General features: G+C 50.4%; 1 protein-coding gene across 1 annotated transcript in view; it reads left to right on the top strand.

The window, feature by feature from the left end:
* Positions 1–15,884, top strand: part of tp53i11b (tumor protein p53 inducible protein 11b) — a 252,783-nt gene extending 236,899 nt beyond the window's left edge. Inside the window, exons 6-7 of the mRNA XM_072272176.1 lie at positions 7,784–7,885; positions 14,707–15,884. Of these exons, the coding sequence (XP_072128277.1) occupies positions 7,784–7,885; positions 14,707–14,840 (236 nt within the window). The 3' untranslated portion in view covers positions 14,841–15,884. The remainder of the gene's footprint in view (positions 1–7,783; positions 7,886–14,706) is intronic.
* Positions 15,885–22,522: the final 6,638 nt, after the last annotated feature.

Raw genomic sequence — 22,522 nt, 5'->3', positions numbered from 1 at the left:
ACCCTTCTATACCCCACGTCCACAAATCACTCCTCCATAACACAACCCCTCTACAGCCCACGTCAAAAACCACTCATCCATATGACAGCCCCTCTATAACCCACGTCCCCAAACCACTCCTTCATAACACAACCCCTCTACACCCGTAACCACAAACCACTCCTCCATAACACAACCCCTCTATACCCCACGTCCACAACCCAACCCTCCATAACACAACCCCTCTATACCCCACGTCCACAAACCACTCCTCCATAACACAAGCCCTCTATAGCCCACGTCCACAAACCACTCCTCCATAACACAACCTCTCTATAACCCACGTCCATCGCCCACTCCTCCATAACACAACCCCTCTATCCCCACGTCCACAAACCACTCCTCCATAACACAACCCCTCTATACCCCATGTCCACAAACCACTCCTCCATAACACAACCCGTCTATACCACATGTCCACAAACGATTCCTCCATAACACAACCCCTCTATACCACATGTCCACAAACCATTCCTCCATAACACAACCGCTCTATACCCCACGTCCACAAACCACTCTTCCATAACACAAGCCCTCTATAGCCCACATCCACAAACCACTCCTCCATAACAGAACCCCTCTATACCACACGTCCACAAACCACTCCTCCATAACACAACTCCTCTATACCCCACGTCCACAAATCACTCCTCCATATCACAACCCCTCTATACGCCACGTCCTCAAACCACTCCTCCATAACACAGCCCCTCTATAACCCACGTCCACAACCCACTCCTCCATAACACAACCCCTCTACACCCTTAACCACAAACCACTCCTCCATATCGCAACCCGTCTATACCCCAAGTCCACAAACCACTCCTCCATAACACAACCCCTCTGTACCCCACGTCCACAAACCACTCCTCCATAACAACACCCTCTATACCCCACGTCCACAAACCACTCCTCCATAACAACACCCTCTATACCCCACGTCCACAAACCACTCCTCCATAACACAACCCCTCTACACCACTTCTACAAACCACTCCTCCATAACACAACCCCTCTATACCCCACGTCCACAAACCACTCCTCCATAACACGACCCCTCTAAACCCATGACCACAAATCACTCCTCCATAACACAACCCCTCTACACCCATAACCACAAATCGCTCCTCCATAACACAACCCCTCTATACCCCAAGTCCACAAACCACTCCTCCATACCACACCCCTCTACACCCCACGTCCACAAACCACTCCTCCATAACACAACCCCTCTACACCCCACGTCCACAAACCACTCCTCCATAACACAACCCCTCTATACCCCACGTCCACAAACCACTCCTCCATAACACTACCCCTGTATACCCGAAGTCCACAAACCAGTCCTCCATAACACAACCCCTCTATATGCCACGTCCACAAACCACTCCTCCATAAAACAACCCCTCTATACCCCAAGTCCACAAACCACTCCTCCATAACAACACCCCTCTATACCCCACGTTCACAAACGATTCCTCCATAACACAACCCCTCTACACCCCACGTCCACAAACCACTCTTCCATAACACAACCCCTCTATACCCCACGTCCACAAACCACTCCTCCATATCACATCCCCTCTATACCCCAAGTCCACAAACCACTCCTCCATAACACAACCCCTCTATACCCCACGTCCACAAACCACTCCTCCATAGCGCAAGCCCTCTATAGCCCACGTCCACAAACCACTCCTCCATAACAGAACCCCTCTATACCCCACGTCCACAACCCACTCCTCCTTAACACAACCCCTCTATACCCCACGTCCACAAATAACTCCTCCATAACACAACCCCTCTACAGCCCGCGACAAAAACCACTCATCCATATGACAGCCCCGCTATAACCCACATCCCCAAACAACTCCTTCATAACACAACCCCTCTACACCCGTAACCACAAACTACTCCTGCATAACACAACCCCTCTATACCCCATGTTCTCAAACCACTCCTCCATAACACAACCCCTCTATACCCCACGTCCACAAACCACTCCTCCATAACAACACCCTCTATACCCCACGTTCACAAACGATTCCTCCATAACACAACCCCTGTATACCCCACGTTCACAAACGATTCCTCCATAACACAACAGCTCTATACCCCACGTCCACAAACCACTCCTCCATAACACAACCCCTCTATACCACACGTCCACAAACCACTCTTCCATAACACAACCCCTCTGTACCACACGTCCACAAACCACTCCTCCATAACACAAGCCCTCTATAGCCCACGTCCACAAACCACTCCTCCATAAAGGAACCCCTCTATACCCCACGTCCACAACCCACTCCTCCATAACACAACCCCTCTATACTACACGTCCACAAATCAATCCTCCATAACACAACCCCTCTATACCCCACGTCCACAAACCACTCCTCCATAACAACACCCTCTATACCCCACGTTCACAAACGATTCCTCCATAACACAACCTTTCTATACACCACGTCCACAAACCACTCCTCCATAACACAAGCCCTCTATAGCCCACGTCCACAAACCACTCCTCCAAAACACAACCCCTCTATACCCCACGTACACAAACCACTCCTCCATAACACAACCCCTCTATACCACACGTCCACAAATCAATCCTCCATAACACAACCCCTCTATACCACACGTCCACAACCCACTCCTCCATAACACAACCCCTCTATACCCCACGTCCACAAACCACTCCTCCATAACAACACCCCTCTATACCCCACGTTCACAAACGATTCCTCCATAACACAGCCCCTCTACACCCCTCGTCCACAAACCACTCTTCCATAACACAACCCCTCTATACCCCACGTCCACAAACCACTCCTCCATATCACATCCCCTCTATACCCCAAGTCCACAAACCACTCCTCCATAACACAACCCCTCTATACCCCACGTCCACAAACCACTCCTCCATAGCGCAAGCCCTCTAGACCTCATGTCCACAAACCATTCCTCCATAACACAACCCCTCTATACCCCAAGTCCACAAACCACTCCTCCATAACACAACCCCTCTATACCCCACGTACACAAACCACTCCTCCATAACACAAGCCCTCTATAGCCCACGTCCACAAACCACTCCTCCATAACACAACCCCTCTATACCCCACGTACACAAACCACTCCTCCATAACACAACCCCTCTATACCACACGTCCACAAATCAATCCTCCATAACACAACCCCTCTATACCCCACGTCCACAAACCACTCCTCCATAACACAACCGCTCTATACCCCACGTCCACAACCCACTCCTCCATAACACAACCCCTCTATACCCCACGTCCACAAACCACTCCTCCATAACACAACCGCTCTATACCCCATGTCCACAACCCACTCCTCCATAACACAACCCCTCTACACCACTTCCACAAACCACTCCTCCATAACACAACCCCTCTATACCCCACGTCCACAAACCTCTCCTCCATAACACGACCCCTCTAAACCCATGACCACAAATCACTCCTCCATAACACAACCCCTCTACACCCATAACCACAAATCACTCCTCCATAACACAACCCCTCTATACCCCAAGTCCACAAACCACTCCTCCATAACACAACCCCTCTACACCCCACGTCCACAAACCACTCCTCCATAACACAAGCCCTCTATAGCCCACGTCCACAAACCACTCCTCCAAAACACAACCCCTCTATACCCCACGTACACAAACCACTCCTCCATAACACAACCCCTCTATACCACACGTCCACAAATCAATCCTCCATAACACAACCCCTCTATACCCCACGTCCACAAACCACTCCTCCATAACACAACCCCTCTATCCCCACGTCCACAAACCACTCCTCCATAACACAACCCCTCTATACCCCATGTCCACAAACCACTCCTCCATAACACAACCCGTCTATACCACATGTCCACAAACGATTCCTCCATAACACAACCCCTCTATACCACATGTCCACAAACCATTCCTCCATAACACAACCGCTCTATACCCCACGTCCACAAACCACTCTTCCATAACACAAGCCCTCTATAGCCCACATCCACAAACCACTCCTCCATAACAGAACCCCTCTATACCACACGTCCACAAACCACTCCTCCATAACACAACTCCTCTATACCCCACGTCCACAAATCACTCCTCCATATCACAACCCCTCTATACGCCACGTCCTCAAACCACTCCTCCATAACACAGCCCCTCTATAACCCACGTCCACAACCCACTCCTCCATAACACAACCCCTCTACACCCTTAACCACAAACCACTCCTCCATATCGCAACCCGTCTATACCCCAAGTCCACAAACCACTCCTCCATAACACAACCCCTCTATACCTCACGTCCACAAACCACTCCTCCATAACACAAGCCCTCTATAGCCCACGTCCACAAACCACTCCTCCATAACACAACCCCTCTATACCCCACGTCCACAAACCACTCCTCCATAACACAAGCCCTCTATAGCCCACGTCCACAAACCACTCCTCCATAACACAACCCCTCTATAGCCCACGTCCACAAACCACTCCTCCATAACACAACCCCTCTATACTACACGTCCACAAATCAATCCTCCATAACACAACCCCTCTATACCCCACGTCCACAAACCACTCCTCCATAACAACACCCTCTATACCCCACGTTCACAAACGATTCCTCCATAACACAACCTTTCTATACACCACGTCCACAAACCACGCCTCCATAACACAACCCCTCTATACCCCACGTCCACAAACCACTCCTCCATAACACAACCCCTCTATACCCCACGTCCACAAACCACTCCTCCATAACACAACCCCTCTATACCCCACGTCCACAAACCACTCCTCCATAACACAACCCCTCTGTACCCCACGTCCACAATCTACTCCTCCGTAACACAACCCCTCTATACCCCACGTCCACAAATCACTCCTCCATATCACAACCCCTCTATACGCAACGTCCTCAAGCCACTCCTCCATAACACAGCCCCTCTATAACCCACGTCCACAACCCACTCCTCCATAACACAACCCCTCTACACCCATAACCACAAACCACTCCTCCATATCGCAACCCCTCTATACCCCAAGTCCACAAACCACTCCTCCATAACACTACCCCTCTATACACCACGTCCACAACCCACTCCTCCATAACACAACCCCTCTATACCCCACGTCCACAAACCACTCCTCCATAACAACACCCTCTATACCCCACGTCCACAACCCACTCCTCCTTAACACAACCCCTCTATACCCCACGTCCACAAACCACTCCTCCATAACACAACCCCTCTATACCCCACGTCCACAAACCACTCCTCCATAACACAAGCCCTCTATAGCCCACGTCCACAAACCACTCCTCCATAACACAACCCCTCTACAGCCCACGTTCACAAACCACTCCTCCATAACACAACCCCTCTACACCACTTCTACAAACCACTCCTCCATAACACAACCCCTCTGCACCCCACATCCATAAACCACTCCTCCATAATACGACCCCTCTACACCCATGACCACAAATCACTCCTCCATAACACAACCCCTCTACACCCATAACCACAAACCACTCCTCCATAACACAACCCCTCTATACCCCAAGTCCACAAACCACTCCTCCATAACACACCCCTCTACACCCCAAGTCCACAAACCACTCCTCCATAACACACCCCTCTACACCCCACGTCCACAAACCACCCCTCCATAACACAACCCCTCTATACCCCACGTCCACAAACCACACCTCCATAACAACACCCCTCTATACCCCACGTTCACAAACGATTCCTCCATAACACAATCACTCTACACCCCACGTCCACAAACCACTCTTCCATAACACAACCCCTCTATACCACACGTCCACAAACCACTCCTCCATATCACATCCCCTCTATACCCCAAGTCCACAATCCACTCCTCCATAACACAACCCCTCTATACCCCACGTCCACAAACCCACTCCTCCATAACACAACCACTCTATACCCCACATCCATAAACCACTCCTCCATAACACAACCCCTCTATACCCCACATCCATAAACCACTCCTCCATAACACAACCCCTCTGCACCCATAACCACAAATCACTCCTCCATAACACAACCCCTCTACACCCATAACCACAAATCACTCCTCCATAACACAACCCCTCTACACCCGTCTGCAAACCACTTCTCCATAACAGATCCCCTCTATACTCCACGTCCACAAACCACTCCTCCATAACACAACCCCTCTACACCCCACGTGCACAAACCACTCCTCCATAACACTACCACTCTATACCCCACGTCCACAAACCACTCCTCCATAACACAACCCCTCTATAACCCACGTCCACGAACGATTCCTCCATAACACAACCCCTCTATACCACACGTCCATAAATTACTCCTCCATAACACAACCCCTCTACACCCCACGTCCAGAAACCACTCCTCTATAACACAACCCCTTCACACCCCTCGTCCGATCCTCCTTAACACAGCCCTGCTATACCCCATGTCCAGGGACCAATCCACCTTAACACAACCCCTCTACACCGAACATTCACTCGTCTTTAATGTAAAGATACTATACTCTTCCTCACTATCTTCGTGTAAACTGACTACCCTCTCCTGTGGACAAAACACATGCCACTGCATGCTGATCTGGACAGAGGGCATTGCACCTTACGCAGACTGCACGTGTTGCAGAAATCAGTTCCCTTTGCATAATGCGCACTCATCACTACGAAGGGATTCCCACTGCACATAAACCCACTCTCTGCACATTCAGCACAGGTCTCCATCTCCTTCTGGGATGGCCAGTTAGAATGCAGGGTGACTTCCATCCACCAGGTCCTGGGGCGCCTGATGTCCCAGTGTGGGAACGGCAAAGCCTCTCAAACAGGGGCGGTCGGTGAATGGGTATTGTACGTGAGGTGGTCCTCTCTTTTCATGGAGCCCCTGGCTGTTGCCAAGCATGGCCTGGAGGCCTCTGCCCTACCCTGAGTCTTTCCCTGATCCCTCCACACACACCCTACCATTCTGGTGGATGGGGGATGGGGGATTGGGCTGATTTCACAACAGCCTGTACCCTGACATCAGACATCCCTCAGGGCCCACAAATACGAAGGCACACCCTCTGTTGCAGTCCCTCTCACCACTTTAGAACCAGGGCCAGCTCTGCCCTCTCCTCAACGCCCATCCCCTCTCCAGAGCAGAGTCAGTGGCTTCAGCTGGTCTTTGGTTCTTTCTCACGGATGCAGAGGCATTCACATTCACAGAGACTGACACGGGTGAATCCCCTTTCTCACCCTCCGTCCGCTACGTCCCTGCTCCCACTGGTCCCATCAGCATGGTCAGTGAACCAATGGCTGTGTCTTCTGCAGCGCCAACGTCCCTGGTGCTCAGGACCTCCAATCTCAGCATCCTGTCAGGTAGCAAACCCACCCACAATCGCCCCGTCCTCTCTGTTCCAGCAGTGACTCCCCATTTCCAACCCTTCACCCATCTGGTGTCAGCCATGCCTTCAACTGGGCTCCCCTCTCCCAAACTCTGTCCATTTGCCTCGCACTTCTCACTGAGTGTTCCAGCCTTCCTGTCCGACTGTTAACCGAAAGCAGCATTGGTCTCGATGCTAAGCACGAGTCAGACGTGGGGTTAGGAGTGGACGGCGGGGTCCCGAGTATAGGTCTCACCAGCTCCTCCCTCTTGTGTGGTCCTGCAGGCCTGTCGCTCATCATGTGGAATGCGTTGTACACAGCCGAGAAGGTCGTGATCCGGTGGACGCTGCTCTCGGAGGCCTGTTACTTCACCGTGCAGCTTATCGGTGGGTTCACAAAAAACCGACTGAGATCACTCACACCACTTGTACCTCGAATCCAACGCCCCTGTCCCCACATAGTCGGTCACCTGTATCACCTGCTCCCCATAGTCCAGTCACCCTGTACCCCAGACCCCATAACAGAGTACACCTGGATCCTAACACCCTTTACCCAGTATCCCTGCATCATAGTAACCCAGTAATCGAACATGCCCATACCCAGTCCCCTGTAATCGAATACTCCCATACCCCGGTCCCTGTACTCTAGTACTCCCGTACCTCGTCCCCTGTACCCTAGTATTCCCATACCCCGGTCCCTGTACTCTAGTACTCCTGTACCTCGTCCCCTGTATCCAAGTACTCCCGTACCCCGTCCCCTGTATCCAAGTACTCCCGAACTCCCCGTCCCCTATACCCTCGAACTTCCATACCCAGTCCCTGTACCCTAGTACTCCCATACAGTGCCTGTACCCGAGTACTCCCGTACCCTGTCCTTATACCCGAGTACTCCCATATCCCATCCCCCGTATCCTAGTATACCCATACCCCGTCCCCTGTACCCTAGTATTCCCATACTCCAGTCCCTGTACCCCGGTCCCTGTACTCTAGTACTCCCGTACCCTGTCCCCTGTATCCAAGTACTCCCGTACTCCCCGTCCCCTATACCCTCGAACTTCCATACCCAGTCCCCTGTACCCGAGTACTCCCATACCCCGGTCCCTGTACCCTAGTACTCCCATACCCAGTCCATGTACCTGAGTACTCCCATACCCAGTCCCTGTACCCGAGTACTCCCATACCCAGTCCATGTACCCGAGTACTCCCATACCCCGGTCCCTGTACCCGAGTACTCCCATACCCCGGTCCATGTACCCGAGTACTCCCATACCCAGTCCATGTACCTGAGTACTCCCATACCCAGTCCCTGTACCCGAGTACTCCCATACCCAGTCCCCAGTACCCGAGTACTCCCATACCCAGTCCCCAGTACCCGAGTACTCCCATACCCAGTCCATGTACCCGAGTACTCCCATACCCAGTCCATGTACCCGAGTACTCCCATACCCAGTCCATGTACCCGAGTACTCCCGTACCCAGTCCCCAGTACCCGAGTACTCCCATACCCAGTCCCAGTACCCGAGTACTCCCGTACCCAGTCCCCAGTACCCGAGTACTCCCATACCCCGGTCCCTGTACCCTAGTACTCCCATACCCAGTCCATGTACCCGAGTACTCCCATACCCAGTCCATGTACCCGAGTACTCCCATACCCCGGTCCCTGTACCCTAGTACTCCCATACCCAGTCCATGTACCCGAGTACTCCCATACCCAGTCCATGTACCTGAGTACTCCCATACCCAGTCCCTGTACCCGAGTACTCCCATACCCAGTCCCCAGTACCCGAGTACTCCCATACCCAGTCCCAGTACCCGAGTACTCCCATACCCAGTCCATGTACCCGAGTACTCCCGTACTCTGTCCCTGTACCTGAGTACTCCCATACCCAGTCCCAGTACCCGAGTACTCCCATACCCCAGTCACTGTACCCTAGTAATCCTGTACCCCAGTCTCCTGTACTCGAGTACTCCCGTACACTAGTTCCCTACACACAAGTACCACCATACCCCAGATGCTGGTACCTGAGTACTCCCATACCCCAGTCCCCTGTACACAAGGGCTCTTGTACCCCAGCGCCCTGTATCCAAGTAGTCCTATACCCCAGTCCCCAGTACCCAGGTACACTCATACCCCAGTACCCTGTTCCTGAGTACTGATGTATCCCAGTGCCCTGTTTCTGAGTACACTCATACCCCAGTCCCCTGTTCCCAAGTACTCCCATACCCGAGTCCCCTGTTCCCGAGTATTCCAGTACCCCAGTGCCCTGTTCCCAAGTACTGATATATCCCAGTTCCATTTTCCTGAGGGCTTTGGTACCCCAGTCCCTCTGTGTGTCGAGTTTCCTGTACCTGACCACATCTGTACTCTAGTCTCCTGTATTCCATTCCCACCGTATCCCAGTCACTCTTCTGACCAGGTGTTCTCCTCTGGTAACTCTCACCATGCATGAGCCGGTGATTATCATCGAGCTTGTGGGGCAGGTAGTTATTCAATCCACCCTTGCCCTGTGGAGAAGTCAACTTGTGCACATGCACATTGTATCCGGATTCCAGCAGAAATCCTTTGTTTTTCACACTGGATCCACGTTCTGCTCTAATGAATGCCAACCAGGTCTCTTCCCTCCTGCTCTGCTCCCTTTGCCTGTACCATTGTCAGCAACGCCTGTCACTGGTGTACTTAACCAGCAACCCAGTGACCTGTTCTGACAAGCTCCAGTCTCACAATGGATGTAGTTATAAGATTTGGATTCAGTGAACAGATAGAGGCATTGGTTCTGCATTCAACTTGCTGTATTTCCCTAGCAGTCCCATCAACGAACCTTATTTTCCATCCTTTCCCAGACTCCAGGATCTGAGTTTACCATAATCAATTCACCTGTACATTTCTGGGATTTGGGAGCAAATCCTCACAGTCACTGGGAGAATGTGCAAGCACCACACAGACAACGCCCAAGGCTGCAATCGAACCTGGATCACTGAAGCAGCACAGTCCAATCTCAAACAATCTTGTTTCTTTTTCTCTCAAGATAAAGCTAGCCTATTTTAATACTGATCGCAAACCCAGTGGTTTATGATCAAAAACCCCACCAACTTCACTGAAAGGAGGAAATGGTCTGGTCTGGCCAATACATGACTCCAATCACACCTGAACTGACCACCCTCCATTCAAGGACAACCCAATGTCACACTGGGCAGTGCTACCACTTTGTCAAAATAAAGTCAACCTACTCGACAGCAGTCTCAGTGTAGAGGTGTTCCTCCCACACCTCATCTCTACACTGGTGTTCCACTGCCCAGTCATTATGCTTGGGCAGTCTAAGGTCCAACAGCATGAACATCCAACACTTCAGATGCATGTAACCAGCTCCCTGACACCCCATCCCCATCCCTTTCTTTCCCTTCTGATCCGCTCAAGTCCTCTTGCACACTCACTTCTGATCCACCCAAGTCCTCTTGCACACTCACTTCTGATCCACCCAAGACCTCTTGCACACTACTTCTTTCTGCCCCACTTTGCCCACCCCACCCCTCCAGTGCTCATCTCCCAATCTCTTCCCCCTCCCTAACTGCTTCCAACCGCCTCTCACGTGAGTCCCCATCCCATCCACAGCACCCCTGTTCACCTTTGCCCAGCATCCCTCTCTTACCTGCTGTCATGCTCTACCTTGCTCTCTGATCAGATTCCATCTCCTGCAGCTCTTTGAAACCTCCATCTATTACCTCTGCAATTACTCCCACTCTTCCCTCCTCTACCTCTCCATCATCTGCACCGAGTCCTGACCAAGATTCTGAGCCCAAAATATCCATGGTTCGTTCCCCTCCATCGATGCTGCCTGACCTGCTGCAACCCTCTAGCAGTCTGTGAGCGACAGCTTCATCTTCAAAATCCCTTGTGTCTTCACCGACACCTGCCAGCTTTGTCTCGGCCCTCCCCCCTCACCTCTCTATGCAGGCTCTTTCTCCTTTACACTCTCAGTCCCGATCCAGGGTCTGAAGTCTCTTGTGTCTCCTTGAGTATGGATACTGAGCATCGCTTGTGCTCCCCCATCCTCTCTCCTCTCATTAGCGTGGGAGTGTGGGGACTCTGGGCAGGAGGCTGTTCCCGACTGGCCTCCACCACAAGGGAAGGGGAGTGGGGAGTGGAAGCAAAGCTGGCTTCAAGACAGCAACACACATACAAAATGCTGGTGAACGCAGCAGACCAGGCAGCATCTGTAGGAAGAGGTACAGTCGACTTTTCGAGCCGAGACCCTTCGTCAGGACTAACTGAAAGAAGAGATAGTAAGAGATTAGGAAGTGGGAGGGGGAGGGGGAGATCCGAAACGATAGGAGAAGACAGGAGGGGGAGGGATGGAGCCAAGAGCTGGAAAGTTGATTGGCAAAAGGGATATGAGGCTGGAGAAGGGAGAGGATCATGGGACGGGAGGCCGAGGGAGAAAGAAAGGGGGCGGGGGGGACCCAGAGGATGGGCAAGGAGTTATAGTGAGAGGGACAAAGGGAGAAAAAAAATAAAATAAAATAAATAAATAAATAACAGATAGGGTACAAAGGGGAGGTGGGGCATTAACGGAAGTTAGAGAAGTCAATGTTCATGTCATCAAGTTGGAGGCTACCCAGACGGAATATAAGGTGTTGTTTCTCCAACCTGAGTGTGGCTTCATCTTTACAGTAGAGGAGGCCGTGGATAGACATGTTAGAATGGGAATGGGATGTGGAATTAAAATGTGTGACCACTGGAAGATCCTGCTTTCTCTGGCGGACAGAGCGTAGGTGTTCAGCGAAACGGTCTCCCGGTCTGCATCGGGTCTCGCCAATGTATAGAAGGCCACATCGGGAGCACCGGACACAGTATATCACCCCAGCCGACTCAAGGTGAAGTGCCGCCTCACCTGGAAGGATTGTCTGGGGCCCTGAATGTTGGTAAGGGAGGAAGTGTAAGGGCATGTGTAGCACTTGTTCCGCTTACAAGGATAAGTGCCAGGAGGGAGATCAGTGGGGAGGGATAGGGGTGACGAATGGACAAGGGAGTCATGTAGGGAGCGATCCCTGCGGAAAGCAGAGGGGGGGGGAGGGAAAGATGTGCTTACTGGTGGGATCCCATTGGAGGTGGCGGAAGTTACGGAGAATAATATGTTGGACCCAGAGGCTGGTGGGGTGGTAGGTGAGGACCAGGGGAACCCTATTCCTAGTGGGGTGGCGGGAGGATGGGGTGAGAGCAGATGTGCGTGAAATGGGGGAGATGCGTTTGAGAGCAGAGTTGATGGTGAAGGAAGGGAAGCCCCTTTATTTAAAAAAGGAGGACATCTCCCTCGTCCTAGAATGAAAAGCCTCATCCCGAGAGCAGATGCGGCGGAGACGGAGGAATTGCGAGAAGGGGATGGCATTTTTGCAAGAGACAGGGTGGGAAGAGGAATAGTCCAGATAGCTGTGAGAGTCCGTAGGCTTATCTGGATTTATCAAGACAGCAATCTGGACTTGGAATTGGAATTGGTTTATTACAGTGGAAAGCCTGTCTTGAATACTGTTCACACAGATCAAATCATTTACCCAATGAATTGAGGAAGAATAAGGTAAAAAAATGCAGAAGAAAATGCAGAGGAAGTCAACGTAATGATAAGCTGGGAGAGGGTACACACAGGTACAACATACAGGCAGGATCTCAGACTGTTCTCTGGACAGGGTTTCCACACCACAGTGACACAGTCTCTGAAGAGTCAGTGAGGGACCCTCCCTGAAGTGGCAGGATCAGACCACCAGATGGCAGTGCTGGACAACTTTTCCTGCAGGTCTCTCGCTCCAGATGCCAGTGCACTGGGTGTAAACCAGCCGGTGATGAAGGGTCTTGGCCTTGACATGCCAGCTATCCATGTCTCTCCATAGATGCTGCCTCCAGCACTTTATGTGTGTAAATCAGTGCATGCTGGGTAGAGCAGGTGTGTCAAAACCAGTTCAGTGCTATGACTTCCATACACAATGACCTGGTCACCGGTCACAACACCAGATCCAGATGTCTGCGTGAAGTGCACTTCTGGTATGATGCACTGCTGAACATAATCCCTTCCAGTTCACAAGTCCACAGGCCAGAGCCCCATCGCTTCAGAACCACAGTTTACAGTAGCTGACTTCACCATTCACTTCCCCTGGCAATTCGTTCCATATATGTACCACCCACTATGAAAAAAAAAGTTAAAAAGTTGCCCCTAGAGTTCCTATTAATATTTTTGTCCCTTCATCTTAAATCTATGTTTTTGATTCTCCAACTTTTGCAAAAGACCATGTGCATTCATCCTATCTATGCCCCTAATGATTGTATACACCCAAATAAGATCACCTCTCAGACTCTACGTAAAATCTAGACTGACCAACCTCTTCTTTTTGCTCGCGCCTTCAAGTCCTGGTAGCATTCCCATAAACCTTTGCACTTTTTCCAGCTGAACGACGTCTTCCCTACAACATGGTGACAAAAACTGTTCACGGTACTCCTAATGCACCCCAGTGTCTTGTCCACTGCCCCCACCCCAGTGTCCTGTCCGCTGCAACCTGTGCGAAGACCAGTGTGCCTAAGCCGCCTTCATCACCCTGCAACTCCACTTTCAGGGAACCATTTATCTGAACTCCCTTGGGCTTCGCCATTCACTGTGAAAGTCCCAGCTTGATTTGACTTTACAAAATGCAACGTTTTTTAACGTTTTTATTTAGAGATACAGCATGGTTACGAGCCCACATTGCCCAATTATACACGTGACCAATTAATGTGGGAGGAAACCGGAGCACCCAGAGCAAACCCACATGGTTACGGAGAGGACGTACAAATTGGTCACAGATTGGCAAAACTGAATCCAAATCGCTGGCACTGTAACAGCGTTGTGCTGAGCACTACGCAATGGCGTGCTACCCTTCAGTGTATCTCGCACTAATTTGAATAAATCTCCATTTGGTATTGCTGGCCTATTTACCCAGCTAATCAAGATCCTCGTAATACGTGTATGAAGACAATATTGTATGTGAAGACCCGCTATGTGACCACGATATTAAAGCACGGTGTGATTTACGTTTAAAAATGTCACCGCTGTATATTTGACTGTAATTATCAATAACGCATCTTGACCCGGCTTTCATTGATAAGTTGGATTGTGATCGGCGCAGGCACTCCAGCTCCAGAAACCCTACACCGCAGGTTTACACTGGGATCTTTTATTCTGTTCCAGTTACGAGCATCACGCTGTTTGAAGTGGGAGCACTGGCCTGGGGAGCGTCACTACTTCTGTTCAGTCGGGGTCTCTTCATCATCATCAGCATCTATTACTATTACCAAGTGGGTCTCAAGCCGAAGAAGGTGTGAAGAGCCGCTGGCCATGCGAACTCTGAACCCCGCGTCAGGGGATTTATTTTGTAATTTCTGCATCATGTTCTGTTTCTCTCGCTTGGATTTGTGCCTTTCTAGTACCGTACTATTGTATTAAGAAACTGTGTATTCCGCGCGCTCGAGTGTGTGTGTGTGGAGGGGGGGTGGGGGAGAGAGTAAAGGAGATCTGTCTGCGTGTGTGGGGGAGAGATCTGTCTGTGCAGGTGTGTGAAGGAGAGAGATCTGTCTGTGTGGGTGTGTGAGAGAGAGTGAAAGAGATCTGGCTGTGTGCGTGCGTTTGTATGCGCGTCTGTGAAAGTCCATTTAAGTGTGTCTGTGTGTTTGTGACTGTGTAAATATGTCATTCCATATAAGCGTGCGTGCGTGACTGTGTAATTCCACGTAAGTTTGTGGGTGTGCACGCGCGCGTCTGTGGAAATGTGTGTAAGGCCATATGTCTGTCTGCGTGGGTGCCTGTGTATTTGCAAGTGTGTGTGTGTGTATTTATATGTGAGCCTTCATTCTGAATGTTTGTGAACGCGTGCTTGTGTTGGTGTGTGTGTTTATACCGATCAATGTCGCAAACACGGCAACTCAGTTGTGAACCCGGACTTCTGAGTGGAACTGCCCCAGTGCAACGGCTTTTCCACTTTAAAACTCTCCCGCCCAGGGTCCCTGTCATCGTCGAACACGGTAACGGACATATACCGCCGTGTATCTATTTACCTGTATATGTCTGTGTGATTGTGTATTCGTCTCTCTCTCTCTCTCTCGCTTCTTGATTCCATGAATGCGTATGTGTGTGTGTGTGCGTGTGTGTCTGTGTGTGTGTGTGTGCGTATGTGTGTGTCTGTGTGCGAGTGTGTGTGTCTGTGTGTGTGCGTGTCTGTGTGCGTGTGTCTGTGTGTGTGCGTGTGTGTGTGCGCGCGCGCGTGTCTGTGTGTGTGTGTGTGTGTTCTACCCACTGTAAGTGCAGCAGTAGATGGACAGTGTTGACTTATTTACCTCAAAAATGATCAATAAATCTGTGATGTGACCCGATGGATGGTTTGGTCAGTGAGACCTGCAATTCCCTCGCCCTCCATCAGAAGGAGCCAGGGAGCCACCGACTGCAGGATCGTCCCCAGGGCATCGCCAGGAGGTAGGGGACACCATTCACGCTGGGAGAGAAATGTTGCTAAGATCCACTGGCTCTAGTACCCATTCTGATTCAAATTCTGCAAAAACAGAACTTATATTCTGTGCGTTATCCAGGTGTGTGTGTGAGACCACCGGACAGCTGCGTGGACAACTAGGAATGTGCCATGGAAATTCGCGGCACGCCGGCAGGCCGTTCAGACCTTCCAGACCCTGCCAGCCAAGGCGGGACGTCGGTGAATCCTAGTTCCCAGCACTTGCGGGGGCAGCCCTGCAGGTTTCGGCTCTTCATTTATGTTTTTGGGGCTCCTGTTTAAACATAAGGAGGTCTCTCCCTCCACAGCAAGCAGCAACTAGAACTAGGGGACATAGCCTCACGATTCGGGGGGAGCAGATTTAGGACGGAGATGAGGAGGAACTGCTTTTCCCAGAGCGTGGCAAATCTGTGGAATTCCCTGCCCAATGAAGCAGCGGAGGCTACCTCAGGAAATCCCTAAGGCAAGGTTGGATAGATTTTTGCATAATAGGAGAATTAAAGGTTATGGGGAAAAGGCCGGTAGGTGGAGATGAGACAATGGCCAGATCAGCCATGGTCTTATTGAATGGTGGAGCAGGTTCAGTGGGCCAGATGGCCTAATCCTGCTCCTATTTCTTATTTTCCAAGTCCCACCCCATCACCGTGGAGACCATTCCTGCACAGCTCCCACTACCAATGAACTTTCAGTCGCTGCCCACAGTGGCTTCCCTCCCGTTCACACTGTCCAGCAACACGCTCAGATTGCCGGAGGAGCTCGGCGTCAATGAGGGAAAGAAGCAGCCAATGTTTGGGGTCTGGATCTGCAGAACTTCTGTGTCTCAGTTAAATCGCCTCTCACTTTCCTTTGTTGCCACGGAAACAACTCAGCCGGGACAGTCACTCCTCACCGGTGGTCACAGAGCACAATGTCCACTGAGTGTCAGGCCATTCAGCCCATTGAGTGCGTTATAGACCTATCTAGCCACTCCTGTTCCCTGGCCTCCCCTCTGCCCTGTAAATTAAATCCCTCCAGTCTTAATGCACCTCGCTCTCATGTTCTAAACCTACACGAGTCTACCTGACAGACCACTTTTTCACTACATCAAAGAATCATTCCTCACCTCACCTCTGGGCTCTCCAGCAACCTCTTTCATGCCATGTTCCTCAGTATTTGTCCCCTTCTGTCAATGAGAACAGTTTCTCTCTTGTCTCTCCCCCTCACGGTTTTAAATGCCTCACTCAGACCTCCCAGTGACATCATTGTTCCAGCCCATTCTCTAGTTCAGGGTCCACAGACCCCTTGCTTAATGATATTGGTCCGTGGCAGGTTGGTGACCCCTGCTCCAGTCTGCCCAGTGAACTGAAGTCCCCCAATAGAGGAATCAATCTGGTGAATTAATCGCAACACACATAAAAGATGCTGGTGAACGCAGTAGGCCAGGCAGCATCTCTAGGAAAAGGTACAGTCGACGTTTCGGGCCGGGGCCCTTTGTCAGGACTAACTGAAAGAAGAGATAGTAAGAGATTTGAAAGTGGGAGGGGGAGGGGGAGACCCCAAATGATAGGAGAAGACAGGAGGGGGAGGGTGGATCTAAGAGCTGGAAAGTTGATCAGCAAAAGGGATACCAGGCTGGAGAAGGGAGAGGATCATGGGATGGGAGGCCTAGGGAGAAAGGAAGGGGGAGGGGGGAAGCCCAGAGGATGGACAAGGAGTAGAGTGAGAGGGACAGAGGGAGAAAAAGGAGAGAGAGAAAAAATTATTAATAATAAAAGATAAATAAGGGATGGGGTATGAAGAGGAGGAGGGGCATTATCGGAAGTTAGAGCTCTAAGTCAATGTTCATGCCATCAGGTTGGAGGCTACCCAGACGGAATATAAGGTGTTGTTCCTCCAACCTGAGTGTGGCTTCATCTTGACAGTAGAGGAGCCCATGGATAGACATATCAGAATGGGAATGGGAGGTGGAATTAAAATGTGTGGCCACTGGGAGATCCTGCTTTCTCTGGCGGACAGAGCGTAGGTGTTCAGCAAAACGGTCTCCCAGTCTGCGTCGGGTCTCGCCAATATATAGAAGGCTGCATTGGGAGCACCGGACGCAGTATATCACACCAGCTGACTCACGTCTTCCCTGCAGTATAGTGCCCACTGTACTCTGGCTGGTGTTTTAGAAAGACTCTCCTTGCTCCTGAACTCCACAACTCTGTGGAAAAGCCCTTGGCCACCTGTGCTTGGGTAAAGTCCTCAGTACTACTTGGCTAAAAACCCTCAATCCCATGTATTTGAATAAAAACTCTCTGTCTCCTGTGCTTGGGTAAAAGCCCTTGACCCTGTATACTTGGGTAAAAGCTCTCTGTTGCTCGTGTTGGTGTAAAAGCTCTCGGTCCTCTCTGCTTGGGTAAAAGCTCTCTGTTGCTCGTGTTGGTGTAAAAGCTCTCGGTCCTCTCTGCTTGGGTAAAAGCTCTCTGTTGCTCGTGTTGGTGTAAAAGCTCTCGGTCCTCTCTGCTTGGGTAAACATATTTTGTTCCCTGTGCTGGTGTAAGAGCCCTCGGTTCTCTGTGCCTGGGTAAAAGCTCTCTGTTTCCTGTGACCTAGCTGGTGGCATAGTGGCATCAGTGTCGGACTTCGGGACGAAAGGTCCCGAGTTCCCGAGTTCCAATCCAGCCGGCTCCCCTGCACGCTTTCCATCCGTGCTGGGTTACGAGCTGGTGATCTCTTTGGAAACTCACCCGGCAGAAGGCAATGGCAAACCACTGTTGTAACTTGCTTTGTACGCGGTTCCCCACTACGTCAGAGAGGCGTGGAGGGAAATCGCCCGCTAACCGGAGAAACAAATTCAGTTCTCTGTGCTTGGGTAAATGTTCTCTGTTCCCTGTGTTGATGTAAGAGCAGGTGTGCCTCTGTCCTCTGTGTTTGGGGAACCACTTTCTTAAACTGCTCTGCTGTTTTCAACAAACCTTGCACAGGCCCACAGTTCACTTTCACTTCCTCTTAGAATTCACCCCTGCAGTTTACATCTCTTTGGCTTAAAACATCAGTCACCTCTCCTTCACTTCCAACAGCCTCTCCATCTTCTCCTTAAAAATTTATTAGCATCCTCCTCATAGTTTGCTCTGCTTCCAAGAAATCCTTCATTTCAATAAGACGATGAGGAATAAAATCAGGGAGCAGCACAGTGACCAGCTGGTGGAGTCACTGCCTCACGGCCTCAACCACCCAACTTCAATGACAGCGTATTTGTGTCATGTGTCATGCCGATTTGGATGAGAGTGTGAATGGTAGGATTATTAACTCTGCAGATGACACTAAAGTGGTCAGTGAAGAACTCTGAGCAGCCAATCAGCGATCGGAAGCGTGTGAAGACGTAGCTCACTGGTTTGCCGATTGAGTACATAAGGCATTAATTCGCGGCAGTACGGTGTCTTGAGCATTAGTCAGTCAGGATCAGAAGCAATTGGCAAGAACAAATAAAATAAGGCGGGGTAAGCGGAGCAGCCTTTGTTACAGTGAACAGTGTTAAGAGTGTTTATATGAGGCTTCAGCGGTGAGAGTCTTAATTGAGAAAAGATGAAAAAGCTGTAGGTAAATTATTTCCCTGTCTTTTTGTTGTTTCCTTCTTTATATTTTCACAGTTAGAACAGTACGGATGCCAGGGAGGATAGTTGAATAATGCTCCTGTAGGATGTGGAAAGGAAGGGAGACCTCCAGCGTCTCCGAAGACTACACTTGCGAGAAGCGCATCCAGCTGCAGCTTCTAACACTCTGCGTTAAGGACTTGGAGCTGGAACTGGATGAACTTTAGGTCATTCGGGAGGTTGAGGGGGTGCTAGAACATATAGAGAGGATGTTACATCCAAGGTGCAGGACAAAGGCGAACGGCCGACAGTCAGGATGGGGAAAGGAGTTAAACAGCCAGTGCAGAGTACCTGTGGCCATCCCCCTCAATAATAAGTATACCACTTGTTTGTGGGGTGACACTCACAACACGCTGGAGGAACTCAGCAGGTGGGGCAGCATCCGTGGAAACGATGAGTCGACGTTTCGGGCCGGAACCCTTCGTCAGACTGTTGGGGGAAGGGGCAGAGGCCCTATAAAGAAGGTGGGGGGAGGGTGGGAAGGAGAAGGCTGGTAGGTTTCAGGTGAAAAACCAGTAAGGGGAAAGATCAAGGGGTGGGGGAGGGGAAGCAGGGAGGTGATAGGCAGGAAAGGTGAAGAAGGAATACGGGAAAGCACAATGGGTAGTAGAAGGAGGCGGAACCATGAGGGAGGTGATAGGCAGCTGGAGGAGGGGCAGAGTGAAATAGGGATAGGGGAAGGGAGGGGGAGGGAATTACCGGAAGTTGGAGAATTCTATGTTCATACCAAGGGGCCGGAGACTACCCAGTCATTATATGAGGTGTTGCTCCTCCAACCTGAGTTTAGCCTCATCATGGCAGTAGAGGAGGCCATGTATGGACATATCTGAATGGGAATGGGAAGCAGAGTTGAAGTGGGTGGCTACTGGGAGATCCTGTCTGTTTTGGCGGACGGAGCGGAGGTGCTCGACGAAGCGGAGACCTAGCAGAGGAAAATTACAGCGGTCAGGTCTCTGGCACTGAGTCCGGCTCTGTGGCTCAGAAAGGAAGTGGGTATAAGAGAAGAGCTGTCGTGACTGGGGATTCATTGGTCGAGGGAACAGGAAGGAGGTTCTGTGGGCAAGAACCAGGATCCCAGATGGTATGTTGCTTCACCGGTTCAAGGATCTGGAACATCTCAGATCAAGTCCTCAGTATGTTTTAATGGGAGGGTGAGCCGACAGAGATAGTTGTCCACGTCAGTACCAATGACATAGGTAGGAAGAGTGAGGAGGTTCTGCAAAGTGAGTTCAGGGAGTTAAAAGGCCAGAACCTCCAGGGATGTGATCTCAGGATTGCTAGCATGCCACGTGCTAGTGAGCCCAGAAAGGGGAAGAGCATACATTTTAATATGTTGCTAAGGAATTGGTGTAGGAGGGAGGGCATCAGATTTTGGATCATTGATCTCCCTTCCAGAGGAGCTCAGACCTGTACAGAAGGGATGGTTTGCACCTGAACTAGAAGGGGTCTAATATCCTAGTGGGAAAGTTTGTTAATGCTGTGTGATGGGGTTTAAACTAGAGTTACAGGAGGATGGAAACCAGAGTGCCAGACAGATAGTGGAGAGGTTGTGGACACAGATGTTGTTAAGACCTCAGAGAAAGTCAAGAATCAAAAGGTTGAGTATGCTGAGACTAATATTCTGAGCTGTGTGTATTTCAATTCAAGAAGTATTGTAGGAAAGGCAGATGAGCTCAGGGCATGGATCAACACATGGAATTATGAATTATGAATTATGATATTGTAGACATTAGTGAGACTTGGTTGCAGGAGGAGAAGGACTGGCAGCTCAATATTCCGGGACTTCATTCTTTTAGATGCAGGATGGATTTAAGAGGGGGGCGGCTGGCATTACTAGTCAGAGAAAATGTCACAACAAAGTTTGTATGTGCCTGTCAGAATAAAAGGTAAGGATAACAGATTTAGGGAACCTTGGCTTTCAACAGATATTGAGGCTCTAGTTAAAAAAAAGGAGGTGCCTACCAGATATAGGCAGGTAGGATCAAATGAGGTGCTTCTGGAGTATAAGAAATGCAAGAGGACGCTTAGGAAAGAAATCAGGAGGGCTAAAAGAAGGCATGAAGTTGCCCTAGCAGACAAGGTGAAGGAGAATCCGAAGGAATTCTACAGATATGTTAAGAGCAAAAGGATTGCAAGGGACAAAATTGGTCCTCAAGGAGATCAGAATGGTATCTGTGCATGGAGCCAAAAGGAACGGGGGAGATCTTCAATGGATTCTTTGGATCTGTATTTACCCTGGAGATGGCCACAGACTCTATGGAAGTGAGGCAAGCAACATGAACTCTATACAGATTACAGAAGAGGAGGTGTTGGTATCTTGAGACAAATTAAGGTGGATAAATCCCCAGGGCCTGACAAGGTGTTCCAGTGGACCTTGAGGGAGGCAAGTACAGAAATTGCAGGGGCCTGAGCTGTGATATTTAAATCATCCTTAGCAATAGGTGAGATATTGGAGGATTGGAGGATAGCCAATGTTGTTCCGCTGTTTAAGAAGTACTTTAAAAGTAAACCAGGAAATTATAGGCTGGTGAGCCTGACATCAGTTGTGGGAAAGTTATTGGAAGGTATTCTAAGGGACCGGATACATGATAGTCAGGGTAGACAGGGGTTGGATAGATGGGTTGATTAGGGAGAGTCAGCTTTGTGTGTGGTAGGTTCTGTCTAACCAAACTGAAGGAGTTTTGCTGAAGAAGTTAACAGGAAAGTTGATAAGCAAGGCGGTGGATGATGTCTACATGGACTTCAGCAAGGCATTTGACAAGGTCATGCATGGGAGGTTGGTTAAGAAGATTCAGTCACTCAGTATTCAAGATGAGGTAGTAAATTGGATTAGACATTGGCTTCATGGGAAAAGCCAGAGAGCGGTAGTAGAGAGTTGCCTCTCTGACTGGAA

Source organism: Mobula birostris, chromosome 11 (assembly GCF_030028105.1).
Source record: "Mobula birostris isolate sMobBir1 chromosome 11, sMobBir1.hap1, whole genome shotgun sequence".
In the NCBI taxonomy this organism is placed as follows: Eukaryota; Metazoa; Chordata; class Chondrichthyes; order Myliobatiformes; family Myliobatidae; genus Mobula; species Mobula birostris.
Note: the sequence above shows the minus strand (reverse complement) of the source record. Positions and strands in the feature narration are given on the sequence as shown.